We start from the raw sequence: 17388 nt of genomic DNA, 5'->3' as shown, positions 1-17388 counted from the left end.
ACTTTGTTGAATTGATTCACACACTCGTTCAACATCTGCTGCACATGTGCCCGGTCGACAGGTACTGTTCTGTTTCTGGCAACTTCCAGTCTCCTTAAACCTCTTGTACCACTCTCTTATACTTGTCCACGATGGCGGATTCCTTCTATACCTTGTACGGAAATTACGCTGAACTTGCTTGTCAGCTCTCGTCACGATGAACCATTCGACGCACTGTGATTTCTCTTGTGGAATTGCCATTTTCTTTTACATTAAACCACCAGACCTGAAAATAAAGAAAAATTTGAGTTTCTGTATCATATAAAACAAAGGGTTTCGTTTTATCATTCGTTTTACTAAATATAGTAACAGCTAAAGTTGTACAGGTCTTTTTGGAACACTGTTGTATGCGTGTGCGTGTGCATGTGCATGCGTGTGTGTGTGTATAGACACCTCTGTTTTCTGGCTCTTGATATTGTGACCCAGTAAATCATCACCTTCAAAATGTATTGCCATCTATGTTTACCTTTATGGCAAATACAGCCTGCATTATGTGAAGATGTAGATACAAAGCAGGCACGATGGGCAAAAATAGTCCCTTGCTCATCAGTTTGTTTGTTTTTTGTACAAGTAATTGAATGATTGATTGTTTTTTCTGTTTATAGGTTGAATGGAGCACCATGGAAATGGGAGTTTCTGGGCTTTTCTTCTGCAGAGGTAAACATTTATGGAGCTGTCCCACTTCCACAAACCTTCCTCCTCATTCTTCTTGTTTGATGGATGCTTTCCTTTTCCAATTGACATAATACAAGGAATACCTTTTGAAGGTGACGATTTGCTAGGCCCTGTAATGTCCGGCCCTGCTTTGCTCTACAACTGTCCCCTCGTGGATATTTAACATTCCTTGCCTGGTTTCATCGTGTTGGAGTATATGTTCGTGTTTGTATCCGTGACCTTTCAATCTTATTGTTGTCTAAGGATTTATTTATTTTTATTGTCATGCATAGTCTGTCTTCATGTGCTGGATCTGTCTGTCACTGTGACCTGTGCTCATGTCCTTTTCTTGAATACATTATTGTTTCATAAACTGTCAGCTTCGTAAAACCGCATCCCATGCTTCACTTGTTTCGGCGATATTGGCTTCTCCCTGGGGTATCTAAATTAGGTTAAAATCCTGATAATGGGTGTGGACTTAGCTCATGCTCGGAATAAGATAGCTCGCCTCCGATCAGGCGAGCGATCACCTCCAGATTGGCTTAAAGTCGGCCATCCTCGAAGCGACTACTTCAGCGTTGAGCAGCCCATCACCTGACTCATATTTAAAAGTCATGGTGTGGGGGTCATAAACGCGACATTAGTATACGGGATTTGAACCTAGATTTTTTAAGCATAATGTGCTACAAACTTGGATGAGAACAATAAATAGGCCAGGAAAGCATTCTCAACACTTTTAACTTGTATTTTATCATCTTGATTTCTGAATTTTATATTCTGCTTCTTTGTCGTTTCCGGCACCATAAACAAATTCCAAATTCCTGCCCAAACCACCAGAGGGCCTTGCATCAGCTGTAGAGCCATGCCCTCAGCCAATTATGCTACTCCTCCAGCCTTGTGCTACATACAAAGAAATAAGTTATTCACTTTACAAATTAAATCTTATCATTTGCTCTTCTAAAGAATACTACGAAATTGTAATGACATAATGAATGTGTGCGCGTGTGTGCGCGCATGCAGGTACATAACTTTTTTTTTTACCACCTGAGCTTTTGTCATCAAATTTTCAACAATCCTTTATTCTGAGACTATGGAGACAAAAGTTTAATATTAGGTGAAAATGTGAAAGTGCAAAGTCATCGTAACTATAAATTGCCCTTATAAACCCGGCCATAGCGCTTTCAAGCACGATACCTCGGGAAAGTGACCGGGTTTTTTTGACCATCTGACATCCGGGTGGGTGGGGGGTTGCCTCAGATCTACCTCAGATCTCCACCAGTGCGACAAAATCCTGTATAAAACAAGTCAAGTATGTATACGTATATGTATTGATGTGTGTGTACATCTGAAAATCATAGAAAAAAAACACGGCCTGGCCAATCTCCATCAAACTTTGCATAGATGCTGTCCAGTGATGTATCCAAACCCTGGCATCAAGGGGCAGGGGGGGGGCAAAATCTTGCCAAATGATACATCTCAACAGCTCAGCAGGGAAGCATATATCACATGTTCATTTGGCCAGATGTTACCCTTATTGTTCTCAACCATGACCTACCTCAGCTGGGGCAAAATAAACCCTTTTAGGCCAAGAATTACAAGTTAAACCTGGAAAAAATTTATAACAAGCTGAAAATTTCAGGAAAGGTCCAGAAAAACGAGTTAAAAAACATACCAAAAGTCCCCGAAAATCCTCGTTGTGCTTCTCAAGATGGCCGCCAAAATGGCCGCCATTTTGTTTTTTATCATATCTTAACAAGTAGGTAGACATGGTAGAAATGCAAACAAAGTGTCGAAACATAGGTTTTCAAATACAAGCAAGCCTATAAAATTATTAATTACATGACTAAAACACTCAAGATATCCAAAACCAAGATGGCGGCCAGTATGGTGCCAAATATGGCCACCGTTCTCTATTTTATCATATCTTAGCAACCACATATGATAGAAATGCAAACAAAGTGTCTAAATATAGGTTTAAAGACACAAGCAATCCAATGAAATCATTAATCACATGATTAAAAAGCCCAAAATGTAAAAATCAAGATGGCGGCCAGTATGAACGTCAGTGTGGCTGACAAATCCCAGCCAAATCAAACCTTACTTTTATGAGTAGGCACATATAAATTATGTATAATATAAAAGGAAATTAGGGAAGCCTCAATACCCTCTAAGCTTAAAGTTCTTTTCATAGTTTATGAATTGAACATAAAGTCATTTATTACCATGTTGCTTCATGGATGATCCTCATTGTCATCTTCAGTCTCGTTATCCAATGGTATTGGTGCTGTATCTTCATCATCCATATCCAACAATGTTGGTGTAGTATTCTTGCATGATTGGCTGGTACATTTGCTGCACATTGAAGTGCAAAACAATCCCTGTTTCTTGCATCCACATGACATACCACCACATCCATCAACTTTGCACCCACATGAAACCATGTTGAGCAAAGTGTCAGGGGCAACAGCGAGGTCAGTTTCCACTGGTGCGAGAGTATTATCCTGTGACCTCCATCCCCAATCTGTTGGTGGCAAAGTATTTCCCATCCATTCTTGAACCGTGAGATAAGTGCGGTACGAATGTTGCTTTGCTGCAGCTCTAGTTGGAGGCAGACTTGCTAGCTGAAAAGATGAACTCAGGGAACTGCGACCAATTGCCCGTTTGTATGCAATGTGGCGGTATTCATCAAATGATTCAAAGTTGCTGGCCCCATACAGCTTGAGAATAAAGCTTTCTCCTGCTCGTTTCACCTCGTCATGGGTGCTTCCAATTTTTGTGAGGGTATCCAACAAGTCATAGTCCTGTTTTTTGTGCACAATGTTGAAAGCTTTATGCTTGCCCTGACGGTAGATTGCAGACACAGTGTCACAACCTGTCACAGCATGTAGAAACATCAAGTGATTGCTGGTGTCGCCTATGGCATGCTGAATATCATGAATGTTGTAGACCGTTACAGGATTGCTGCATGTACATATCTGTAGTAGCGGTTGCTCGAGCCACCAACATGACAAGTAAGTCAGTGTCTGTACCAACGACAACAACTGGCAGCTCTGCTGACTCTGCAACGGCTAGCGCTGTTGAAACAATCAGTGTGTCTGCGTCTGCTTCAGCCTGCTTGACACGTATGCCAGCCATAAGCATCTTTTCACGTAGAGTTTGTATTAGTCTCTTCTTATTGTTACTGTTAGCTAAGAATGCTGCTTGTGTTGTGGTGGTTGGCATATTGTCCTCAAATATGATATCACTGGATGGTGGATGTACACTTCTCTGCTCAGCTAATTTTGTTGAAGTTGTGCTACCATATCCATGAAACACCACGGTTGATTGAGCTCCATAATGCTTCAGGATGTATGAAATATATGATTGATATACACCAGCATAGGTGGACGGTTGTGGCCAAACAGCTGATTGAAGTAGGTGGCCACCATCTAAGACAAAGAGGCAATTCTCTGGCAGGTTGGATTGCTGGGTGAATGATTTCAACAGGAGACCCAGGGAACTCTTTGTTGGCTTCCGCATCACACCGCCTTGGAAAAGGGAAGGTGGCTGAGGAGCAAGTTCGTAAGCCAAGAATGATCCCATCTCAGAACTGTTATTCAGGACACATGTGATTCTGTTGAATAAGAGACTTGGATTGACTTCTGTGTTTTGTCCCCTGACTTTGACTGTCTTACTCTTGGCACCAATCGTCTTCACCTTGTCATTGCGGCGTAGCGTGATGTCTGCGAACTTCTTAGCCATTTCTGATGCTGCTGCTCGACCAATTTCTACAGCATCATCACAGTTTACAGATGTATCTGCAACAATGCCAGTTGACAGGGACACCATATTATACAGGGCACATCCATTATCTGAAATGACAAATAAAAGTAGAAACCTTGGTTGGGGGGATTTGGGGTTTTAAAAACATATAATTAATAATTCCATGAGATTACTTGGGTCTTCAACCCTAGATGCATTTCTATCACAAGTGGTTGCTAAGATATGAAATTGAGAATAGTGGCCATATTTACTGCCATATTGGCCGCCATCTTGGTTTTGGATATTTTAAATGTTTTAGTCATATACTTAATGATTTAAATGGATTGCCTGTGTTTGAAAACCTACATTTAGACACTTTATTTGCATTTCTACCATATCTGGTTGCTAAGATATGATAAAAAACAAAATGGCGGCCATTTTGGCGGCCATCTTGAAAAGCACAAGGAGGATTTTCGGGGACTTTTTATATGTTATTTATCATACCCATAGGCATCTTTCCTGAAATTTTCAGCTTGTTATAAATTTTTTCCAGGTTTGGGCCTATATACACTCTTACTCTTGGCCTATTTGTGGAGCGAGGACATTTATTTTGATGTTTATTTACATTTTCTGGCTGAACAATCTGAATTCTATGGAGTTCACATCCTCCGGAGTCAATTCCTATTAGGCCTTACCTCTTAACTGTTCGATAGCGTCGCTTATTACACTCACACCAAGGACCTAACATCAAGGACCCCACATCAAACATCAGAGTCCCTATGTCTCCCCTATGGGCCGGTGCTCCTGCCTCACACCTAGCTCGGCTTCACGCTGTTGAAACCAAAGCTTTCAGAATTATTGGAATCTCCCGCGATGAAGCTATCTCTGAGGGCCTTTCACTCACTCACCGCAGGCAGGTAGGTGGTCTTTCTGTCTTCTACCGACTCCTCTCCGGCCTTGCACCCCCAGCTCTCTCTGTGCTCTGTCCCCCAAATATTCCTACAGGTCGCACAAGATCTGCCAGCAACCCTCTGATGGTTAAACTGCCGAAATCTCGGCTCTCTGCTCACCTTCACTCTTTCATTCCTCTTTTCTCCCGCCTCTGGAACAAACTCCCTCACTCCCTTCAATCCCACTCCTCCCTCCAGGTCTTTAAAACAGCTGTTCACCACCATCTCTTATCTTCCCCCATCCAAAACCTTGATCTTTTCTACCCCCGCTAATTCACCCCAGATCCACGTTGTTTGAAATTCCAACTTCTTTCCTGGAAGTCCTGGCAGTGTCCATATGTTTTATACCTCTCCCACCGCCCCCTTCCCACGCCCCCCCCCCCCCCCCCCAAAGCCCTCGCCCTCTCTCAGATCTCTCGATGTCTCCATGTCTCTCGGTCCCTGCTCTCAAATGTTGTGTTTGTGTCCTTCCCCCTCTCTCCCCATCTTGTCTACCGCTCCCTATGTTATATGTTTTATGTGTCGGTTTGTCTTTCTGTGTGATTAATGTTCGCTCTTTAACGAGCCTCGATCTTGTATAGAAAAAAAAAAAAAAAAAAAGAGTCGAGTTTCATTTGTTGAATCCAAAAAAAAGAAAAACAACAACACATCATTGCTTGATTTCACTGAAAAAGTTCATGAATTCACGATCAAAATATAAAGTAGGCCTGAATGGATAAACACCAGAGGCAGGAGGCAACTGACGCATAATTATGGTCAGATAGAATGGAACGTTGGATGTGATGAACTTGGGAATAATTTAGCAACTAAATGATCACCATGTGATCAATCCATTGAGGGGGTAGTGTGGGTTTAAGACTAGCTCTGCTGTTCTTTTTGGGGTTTTTTTGCTTAAGATGTGGAGTTTTGTGGACTGCGTGCTGTCCGCCTTTGCCTCTGACGCCAATCTCTCAACCTGTATCTCTTCTCTCGCTCGCTCTTTTTCTCCCTCTTTTTTGTCTATTATTCCTTGTCATACATGCCCATATCAAATTTTAACCTGTAAAAGTTTCTTCTGATGAGGTTGTAATAAACGACAATGACGAAGCATTTAGATAAATCAAATTTTTATTCACTTTTCTTCAGACTGAAATTTCTCCAAACTTACAACAGATATAGTTTCTTTTGAGTCCAAAGTGGATGCAGATGGACTTTGCATTTTGAGATGATTTCTCGTTTGATTTGATTTTGAGGCACCATACTCGTTACAGAGCGTTGGTGCTGCCAAAGCAGTTATACTGGGTGGTTTGCCATTGCCTTCCCAGCATTGTTTATCTGTGCTCTGTCATTTTAAATCCTGAGCGTCAAGCCAGGTACCAGCACGTACCATTTTTAACGTCTTTGGTATGACTAGGGTGGGGTTTGAACCATTGATCTCCCAGACTCAGAGCAGACACTCTAACCTATTACACCACAGAGTTTAATTGATGAAATAATACGACCATAAAAAGTAACTGGTGATGCTTCTTCTTGTGTTTCCAGGAATACGAAGAGGTTCTGGTTCAGAGATGGCGGCCCAGACGTCGCGAACTGCTCGGTGCACATGGTCGGTCTCTTGCTGCCACCTCTCATGAAAGCGGAATGACAGGTTGTGATCTGATCATTTGTTTGACGATCTATTGTGCACTTGACACCTAGTCCAGGCTATCCAGAAAGTCCCAGGAATTAACTATCATCCCTCAGTTTTGGAGCAGATGGTTAGAATTCCAAAAAAGACGTTGTTGGTAGTGTTTTTATTGTCCATATATTTATATTGAACAAATATATGGTGGAACTTTTGTCCCTCTTCCCCACGTTTCATACATGTCTGTCCCCTGCCCTTTACTTCTCTCAGCTCCCAACATTTTTGCCTTTTGTCTTCATACTTTCCGAACACCTCCTTTCAATCTCCCATCATTACAAAAATATTAAATTCATAATCTCGTGAGATTCCGTCATCTCGCAATTCTTCGCATCTCGCAAATAAAAAGTTAAGTGAGCCAAATTATTATTTTTAAACATAAGGTCATTCGTAATGGAAAAAAGTAATAAACAAGTCAGGAGACGACGATGGTTCACGAGCTATCAGTATTCAATGACAAAGGTCAAAACCGACATTGAAAATATATAAATAGGAATGTATTATCTGTTATGAGACTAGTTAGCTACACAATACCGAAAATTCGGTTCGATTCCGACAACTTTGAAAATTTGACCTTTGTGACCTTGAAATGTCAAAACTAAGGTTACTGACCTTGAAATGAGATAGAAAATAATGTATAATCAGTTATGAGGTTAGTTAGCTACACAATACCGAATATTTGGTTCGATTCCGACAATTTTGAAAATTTGACCTTTGTGACCTTCAAAGGTCAAAGGTCGAACATTCTGAAATTTGTTGGAAAACTTGTATTTCATGATGTATGTGATAATATAAGATCATGTACGACATTTCACCCTATCAGGAAGCGAACAATGTAATAAAACCATCAGAAATCGACTTTTCTAAATTTCGTGACCTTGTGACCTTGACCTTGGGGCGAAAATGAAAAATCGAGCTACGTGGGGCTAAACACATGACATTGGCCTAACCAAATACCGAAACCCCTGTCAGATTCCACCAAACCCCTCGGAGAAGATGTGGCTTGAACTCGATTACCACCTAAAAATACATATTTTTCGGGCGTGGCTCCGCCCACAATGGGCGCAATACGCCCACTCTAGGCAGGACACAACTAGATCATGATATCAACCTCCCACCCAAGTTTCATCAAGTTCGGATGATATCATCGGGTAGTTATGCTGCAGACAGACAGACAGACACACACACATGACGAATATAGTGGTCACTCTGTTTGATACCTCATGAACCAACAATAGGGTTTTATTGTCTCTAGTTGAGTCGTTTAAGAGATAAATCATTGGAAAGATCGACAAACAGAACGAGGGAGAATTGCTTTGCGATACCTGTCCCCTACGGGCGTGATATTATCCGAGTCCAAAAAAGGCATAACTCTGAAAAAATGATGAAACTCCCCAAAACTTGAACTTGTTCCTTAACTTAACAGAATGAAGCCATGTACAACGTTTCAGCTGAAAATATTAAAGGATAAGAGTGGAAAGTCTGGAAAACCACAGGTGGGATGGATGGACGGACAGACGGATGGAGAGCAAACCTATAGTCCCCTCCGGTGAAACGAGTAGGGGACTAATAAGGCTTTTATTATACGAGAAGGTTGGAAGAGTGAGATTAATTAGGTAGTTGAATACCTACACGTGTTGAAGTCTTCTTCTTTTTTCGGACTGGCCAATTGCTACTCTCACCTGGCACCACCTTCAATTGCCTCTATTTTCACTGAGGTTTCCAAAAATTTGCCTCAAACTCAAAAGGTTTAACCCTTTCATTCAGATTTTCATCGTAAACGTTGAAGGTATGCTCAGGTGTCTTACTCAATAAACTTTGTGAGCGGTAAGAGTGGTTCATGCGGTGTGATAGAAGACAGCTGCAATGTATATTCTGGTGAGTTTGCCAATGAACACGAAAGACTCGATTGATTTCTAAAAACATTTCTGGAATATGTACCTGCGACCGCCGTAATAGTTTTTGTTTGCTGTTTTTATTTTTCCGATTTTAAAGATCCTTTGCAAGCAATAATGAGGAGGAGGAGAAGGATGGAAAGCCACGACACTTTGAATGTTCCTCAAAGGTTGACGCTTACAGATTATACTGTGCAGGACCTTCCATTCCGCCGACGTCCTCGGGTATGCCTCTCTTGGATCCAGAGGGATCTGCTGCAGTGAATCTAAATATGTCGGATGATATCCTTCTGTTTGGTCGTTAATGTTGTGGCAACCACTCGAGCAATGCAGGATAATTAATGGTATCTGCTGTATTCGGTTGTGTGATGACTATTACCAATCTCATTGCAATACTAGGTTCAAGTTGATGTTAGTTCCCTTACAAGAAACTCCAATGGAGGAGGCCATTATAAGCCCACCGGCCACCATCCCTGTGCATTGTTTCCAACCTATAGTTGCTCGTCCTCTATCATTTTTAAATGCTGAGCCTCAAGCAAGGACTCCTCACGCCTCCCCGACAACCTCAAATCAGCTCCACTTACAAAATGTTTAGATTGCCCTTAATTTAGTTGATAATGTTGTCCAGAACCTAATTGATGTGAATAATTATTTGCAGGTTACAGTTTAATCTGATCATAATCCAGGTTTTCAATTTGCACTCTGCTGTTTTGTGATAACTTCCTCTGGAGTTCCTTCTGGCACAGCAATTTACCACTTTCCTTTTTCTCTACCTTGGCTACCACTTACTATTCACTTTGTGGCCTGCCTGTTTTATGCCTACCAGCACCACCATTTATTAGAAGAAGAAGAGGAGGATGAAGACGAGGAGGATGAGGAAGGAGAGGAAGAGGAGGACCCTGATGATCTGCTTGCAATACAGCTCTCACTCCAAGAGTTTGAGCCCATCCCAGCCAGTGAATCTAGTCGCACCTTAGACACGGGTTCATTGGCCACAGCCTCAGGAACAGGAACACTGCCCACACCTTCACTCTTCTCCAGCAGTCGTGATGGCTGCCTCGAGGAGCCAAGTAGTCTGTCATCATCTTTCACTTCAGCTGCTCCACCTTGGTTCGAAGGCATCCCCATGGGCCTTCCGAACCTTTCAACACCTGAGGGTCTTGAGCGGCATGGTACGAGCGATAGACTACAACGATGCGGCTCATGTCCCATTGCTGAGGTTTGTGGAGGGCAAACACTAGAGGCCGCACCCCTTGCAGAAGGGAACGAAGTGAGGACACAACTTCCTCCATTAGAGGATGAGGCTGAAAGACGACTCAAACGAAGTCGACCTTTCACTCTTGGTTGTGAATATTCACAGGCAGAGCTGAACAATGTTTTTGCTTTTTTTAGTGATTTGCATCCACAGAACTTCACCACGATCCCCTGCCTTGGGCCTCCAAGAAACGGTAAAGGGAGGACCGGCGCAGATGCAGGGCACAGTACTGTTGGTACGGAGGTGGTGGAAAGCCATGGCGCAGGAAGATCAGAGAACTCCAAGCCATGGGCTGACACAGAAAAATCACAAAAGGCTGATGGCCTAGCCATGCCAATAGCAGAGCAGGTTCCAACATTCTATTGCTCAGATGAAGACCAAAGCATCAATTTACCTGACGCTAATGAACAGGAAGAGCATGTTTAGTAAGTACAGGGTCCGGCTGGGAGGTGTGACGATTTTCAGAAAACTCGTACACCGTTATTTTTAGTCGAATTTCAATTTTTATTTTTTTTAAAGACTACATATATAATGCCATTTAATACACTGTAACGAAGACATTTTAAAAATGTAATTCATGTTTGAATTGGGTATAACAATGCAAGTGGGGGGTCTAGCGCATGCGTGATGGCTGTTGGTTACTCGTTGTTAGGCGCCATTTCAGTAGCCATGGAGCTGTGGACGATTGAACATCGCGTCTTTGTTGTTGAGACGTTTATTCAAACGGGTAGTTCGGTGGTGCTTACACAGCGCAGATTTCGTACTCGCTTCAATGTTGGTCGACGTGGTGCCGTTCCGTCTCGAAACACAATATTGAAGTGGGTAAAAACTTCAGGACAACTGGATCTGTGAGGCCGGGAGCAGCTCGGGGAGGTGATCGAACCGTTAGGACCCCGGAAAACATCGAAAGGGTTCGACAAGCTGTGGAGGCCAGCCCTCGTCGGTCAGCGGTACGGCACGCTCGCGCTCTACGGATGTCAGACAGATCAGTTCGTCGAATTTTGCACTTGGACCTTCATTATCACGCGTACAAAATCATGGTGGTTCAAGAACTGCAGCAGAATGATTTCGTACGGCGGTTTACGTTCGCAGAAAGAATACTGGAACTGCTGAGGGATGACACTGTTCTCATCATGAGTGATGAGGCGCATTTTCACTTGTCGGAAAGTGTAAACAAGCAAAATTCCCGATATTCCAGGGCACCTCATTTCAATCCGTGGGGATGTGGAGTGGCCCCCTCGATCGCCCGATCTTTCACCCTGTGACTATTTTTTATGGGGTTACCTGAAAGCTAAGGTTTACATTGAAAAACCACGCACTCTTGAGACCCTTTCAGATGCCATCACCAGAGAAATTCGAGCTATGGTTGAAAGGTCTATGGACAACTTTTCCACGTGTCTGCAAGAATGCTTGGACAAGAACGGCCGCCATTTAGATGATGTCATTTTTCAAACATGAATTACATTTTTTAAATGTCTTTGTTACAGTGTATTACATGGCATTATATATGTAGTCTTTAAAAAAAATAAAAATTGAAATTCGACTAAAAATAACTGTGTATGAGTTTTCTGAAAATCGTCACACCTCCCTGACAGACCCTGTACATCACATGCCCCAGAGGTGATGTTTTCTTTTTTCCTTTTCTCGTTTATGAACATTTTTGGGCACAATCGAAATTTTTTTAATTTTTTAATTTTTTTTCCACAACGGTAACTTATGGCTGTGAAGGTGTTTTGCGCGGTGTGTGATTTGCACCCCCATTTCAACGGCTATCTGTGTTGTACTGAATGGTAAATTGTACATTAAATCTCTTCTGATGGCCTGACATAGATCGTGACTTATCGGATGTTATAAAAAATATAATTTCTTGTTTTGTTATGTTTCTTTTATTGGCTCTGGAGTAGCTGATTCATGCAGACACACATTGGACAACACTTTTCATGATTTCAGACAAATGTAACCGGTGACCTTGGGGGAAGAGACGTAACTTGGAGAGGGATTGGGGTGACCGATTGGATGTGATGGGTGCGGTGAAAGTGTGGGCGAAGTTGGGGTGGTGGGCTGTGCGAGTAAGGGTACTGCAGTTGAGGTTTCACCAGGGGTGATGGCATTGGGGTTGTGGCCGGCGTTGGGAGCACTGCAGGTGCAGGAAGTGATGGGAATGCTGTGAGTATACGCGTGGAATGTTGTGCAAATAATTTGGACAGTGGTGCATGTGTGCGCGTTGGTGCATGTCGGGTGGGGAGAGGAGGGAAAATGGCTAGGGAGTTTTTGGCAGGGGATAGGGTATTGAAAATGTGAACTCCTCATTTTGTCACAATTGCATTGTTTTAGAGGGATAGTGGTGAGGGATATTGGAAACTATGTCGGGGGAGAGTCTGTTCAGAACCTTTGAAGATGAGGTATGACTTTTGGGACAAACATTTGAATTATTTGGGGTGTGAAGTCAAAAAAAAGCTTTTTCCATAGCTCGATGGAGTATTACTCTCCACTATGTGCTGGCACCCCAGCATCATGTCTGTCTCTCGTGGATTATTTGGAATCTAAAACTCTCGAAAATTATTTGAATCTCCCGTGATGAGGCCGAAGCACAAGGTCTGCTGCTCTCATATCACAGGACGGCCGGTGTCTCTCTTCTTCAATGTTGCGGGGGTATGTGTGTGTGTCCCGCTCAATTATACTTGCATACAGGTCACAATTTTAAATGGATCTTCACAAAACTTCACCAAATGGTTGAGCTGGTGGACCAACTGAATCCTATTTATTTTTTAGGTCAAAAGGTCAACATAGGCCAAAGGTCAACCACTTTTTTTCAAATTTCTAAAATCCTCAATTTTCAATCCATTGACTCGAAATTTGAATAGGATTTGCATATCAGCGAACATAATTCCACCACCATATATTTATTAGATCAACATAGGCCAAAAGGTCAACCTTTTCAAATTTCTAAAATCCTCAATTTTCATTCGATTGACTTGAAATTTGAATAGGATTTTCATGTCAGCGAACTGAAATCAACCACCAACTATTTTTGAGGTCAACATAGGCCAAAAGGTCAACATAGGCCAAAGGTCAACCACTTTTTTCAAATTTCTAAAATCCTCAATTTTCATCTGACTTGAAATTTGAATAGGATTTGCATAATTTTGTGCCGGTGGGTCGACGTTGGAAGGGGGCGCTGGCCCAACGTTGTACTGATGTTAGACAGACGTTGGAATTAATTGTTGGGCCAATGTTAATCAGACTTTGGAAGGGAATGTTGAACCGACGTGATGCTGACGTTGGAATGGATCGTTTGCCAAACGTTAATCACACGTTGGAAGGGAAGGAAAATTTTGGGCAATACAAGTATGTTGATCACTCCGGCTGTGTGTTTGTCTTTGTGTGTTTGTGTTTTTTGTCTGCTCACTTATACTTGCCTACAGGTCACAATTTTAAACCAATCTTCACCAAACTTCACCAAATGGTAGAGTTTGTTGTCCGACAGAATCCTCTTTATTTTTGAGGTCAAAAGGTCAACCACTTTTTTCAAATTTTCATCTGATTGACTTGAAATTTGAATAGGATTTTCATATCAGCTTACTGAAACCAACCACCAATTAATTATATTTTAGGTCAACATAGACCAAAAGGTCAACATTGGCCAAATTTCTAAAATTGTCAATTTAATTTCATCCGATTAACTTAAACTTTGAAGACGATTTGCACATCAGGTCACTGAATTGAACCACCAATTATTTTTGAGGTCAAAAGGATGCTCTACTGAGTGCCATTCTACTTTGTTCTCTTTTGCCAAGTGTCGCTCTATGAGTGATTTTTCATTCTTCTGTTCTTCTGTACAAACGTGGTCAGCCTATTTTTCTGGGTACATAATCCACAATCTTCATCATCAAAAAAAAGTACCGATCCTTGGGTCAAATTGGTACCTTGGTTCATTTTACACGATGAAAGTACCGATCCTTGGATCATTTTAGTTATGTCCGTAGACTCAGTAATCAGCACAAAGTATGAGAAACAAGTAGGTTCATTCGCATCATGCCAAACCCTCTACTGCGCATGCGCTCCTCCTCCAAACCACCTCCAATACCATGTCATCAACTTCGGTACAAAGCAGATCACGTTGTGCCAAAGTAAGCAACAGACACAGCAACTACCCTTTTTTAAATTTAAAGCTAATATGTAGTTTAATGTATTGCGCTGCAATACATGTCCCCTACCAAAGTTCAAAGTGCCATAACTTTGTCAAAAATGATCGAATATGCAAATTTATGCATGGTTGATGCTGGTTTTCAAACTTGATCTGAGGTATGCTGAGACACGTGTGTCACGCCTCACCTCGTTGATAAGCCCGCAAGGTCGCTCTGGGGAGAAGCCTGCACGTATTGCACTGTGTGAATTATATAATTACCATCTCACGGTCTGAGGTACTAGCGATTCAAGAGATATCCGTTTTTTTTATATTTTCGTTTAATTAACGATATCTGCCAAACCACGTGCCCTATCGCAAATTCCAAAAGGACATTTTAGTAGACAGACATGCTGAACAGATCTGTGAAGTTTCCCCTCGATTGGATCAAAAATGAGGGAGGAGCTCGGTTTGAAAGGTTATGCTTAAAAACGTCATAATTCTGAAACCATGTGACGCATGACGTCATGCTCGCTGAGTTTTTTGTTCGTCATGGGTTTGCGATTCTGCCTGCAAAGTTTGGCCTCGATCTGTTCAGCCGTTGCAGAGAAAAAGTGGTTTTCGTGTTTTCACGAAAAATAATATGGCGGCCGAACCACGTAACCTGTGACGTTATAATTACCATTAAAACATTCTACAGACCGAGTCCCCCCTACGGTGAAAATTTGACCTCAATCCAAAATGGTATTATTGCATAGAAAATCTTTTTTAAAGGAAATTAAAACTTAAAATGGCACTGAGTTAAGGATCATCAGAATTATCAGAATTCCCAAAGTTCAAAGTGCCATAACTTTGTCCAAAATGATCGAAACGTCGTTAAGTTCGAACTTGATCTGTAACTTATCATGAGGAAACCATGTGCCAAGTTTGAAATCATTAGCATTAAGAGTTTAGAAAAAAAGTCCGGAAAACTGTTCTTGGACTGACGGAGTGACGGCGTGCAAACCTATAGTCCCCTCCGGTGTACACCGGTAGGGGACTATACAAGTAAAAATTGGAGAATTTGTGCTTATATAAAATGCTGGAAGCATTTCGTGTTAAAAGTGGTTAAACAAGTTTTTTAGGATAATTCGAGGGTGCTGAATTCAAAAATGCTGTTTAACCGGTTCAATTTTGGAGTCTTAACCATCAAATTGTAAAAAACAAAATGCCCGCCATTTTCAGCATATTTTTTGCCATAACTTGAATTTTAAGCAACATAGAAGGCTCAAAATAGTGGCAATACCCATGTTTGTGATACTGAGGATTCCAAATTTACTGTTACCTAAGTTGTAACTAGTTTGGTTTCGCCGCCATGTTGAATTCCAAGATGGCCGCCATATTTTTGGTAATTTCTGGGGTGTATTTTTTTATGTACATCACTTTCACTGGTCAAATGTGCTTTTAATTTCTTTAGAACAAAAAAAATGATATTAAATCATTTCTAAAGTGCATTTAAAAAAGGGGTAAAGTTCCAAAATGGCTGCCTTTTAGTAATTATACTTTATAAATACCGTATAGCTCAATATTGGCATTCTCAAATGTTTACCTGTCTATCTTAGTCTGTTCTGTTTCTGCATTCTAGTTGTCTGTTGTATGCACATGTACATCCTCCTGTGCATGTTAGCCCAGCTTTTCTGCAGCTGCAACGGCCATTTATACATCCTTTGGTACATCCGCATGTTACTATCTCGCGACACGCCTTAGGAATTGGAGATAGCGTCATCAACTACGGCACCAAGTTCCCATCGATGTATGTCCATCCCATGTCTGTTACTTGGGGGAGTACTGGAGTAGCGATGGTTGCGCGCTTCCAAATAAAAGCCTGGTAATGTGCGCGCCTTATGTGTAGTCTCACTGCATCTGATGTTGGTGGCAGAGTCTCCTGTGGACAACCCTTAGAGAAGAGTATTACAGCGGTAAATCTCGCGGTAAATAGCGGTAAATCTCGCGGTAAATAGCGGTAAATCTTTAAAAAATAAAAAGGCAGTAGCGGTAAATCTCGACTGGCAAATGAGTTGATTCAAGATGTCTCAACCCCAGAACAAGTGACATTAACTGGAAGTACTAGCTTAGTAATTGATGGTCAAGCACTGGTGATGGCTCTTGGAAAGCCCAGCGGAATAACCACATTTGGTGAATATGCAGATGCGTTTGTGAATTCAGTGTTTGCCATGGGGAAAAAATTTGAGAGAGTTGACGTAACTTTCGACCGATACCAGCAGGATTCCATCAAGACTGGAACCAAAATGAAACGTACCTGGGCCTCTCGACCAATACGTCGGGTAATAGAAAACCAAAACGTTCCTCTACCAGACAAATGGACCAACTTTCTCTCACTTGGAGAGAATAAGGCAAATCTAGCAGAGTTTCTTTCTCAGCAGCTCATGACAAATGCGGTGTCTATTGCACCCACAACACTTGTTGTGGCTGGAGGATTTGCACAGATCACAGACGTGAAATCTTCAGATCCAGAGATGGACACATCATCCCTACAGGCCAACCATGAGGAGGCGGACACACGACTTGTTCTTCATTGCGTCGACACAAATGCTGAAACAGTGGTGGTTTTAGTGCGTGACACTGACGTGCTGGTCTTGTTAGCTGCTCGTTTTGATAAGATGCCATGCACTCAGCTGTGGATGAAGGCAGGAACTCTTAAGAAGCCAAAATACATTCCCATCCACAAACTCCACCAGAAACTGCCACCTTGCCAAGTGGAAGCGTTGCTGCCATTCCATGCAATTACTGGTTGTGACAGTGTGTCACAGCTTGCTGGCCACGGCAAAAAGACAGCCTGGAGGGTGTTTCAAACACACAGCCATAACACACTGGAGGAGAAGGCAACAATTGTTGACAGATCTAGGCACAGAAGATATCACTGAAGAAGTAATCAACGATGCAGAAAAGTTCATATGCCGTCTTTACAAGATACCCGATGATGTGGACAGATGCGACAAGGCACGTGTAATACTCTTCTCTAAGGGTTGTCCACAGGAGACTCTGCCACCAACATCAGATGCAGTGAG

General features: G+C 42.1%; 1 protein-coding gene across 2 annotated transcripts in view; it reads left to right on the top strand.

The window, feature by feature from the left end:
• Positions 1-12062, top strand: part of ANKIB1 (ankyrin repeat and IBR domain containing 1) — a 308012-nt gene extending 295950 nt beyond the window's left edge. For both annotated transcript variants that reach the window (XM_078780540.1, XM_078780539.1), the window contains exons 17-20: positions 645-696; positions 6906-7011; positions 9040-9164; positions 9766-12062. In XM_078780540.1, the coding sequence (XP_078636666.1) occupies positions 645-696; positions 6906-7011; positions 9040-9164; positions 9766-10620 (1138 nt within the window). In that variant the 3' untranslated portion in view covers positions 10621-12062. The remainder of the gene's footprint in view (positions 1-644; positions 697-6905; positions 7012-9039; positions 9165-9765) is intronic.
• Positions 12063-17388: the final 5326 nt, after the last annotated feature.

Source organism: Myxine glutinosa, chromosome 6 (genome assembly GCF_964187855.1).
Source record: "Myxine glutinosa chromosome 6, kmMyxGlut1.1, whole genome shotgun sequence".
NCBI classification, from domain to species: Eukaryota; Metazoa; Chordata; class Myxini; order Myxiniformes; family Myxinidae; genus Myxine; species Myxine glutinosa.
Note: the sequence above shows the minus strand (reverse complement) of the source record. Positions and strands in the feature narration are given on the sequence as shown.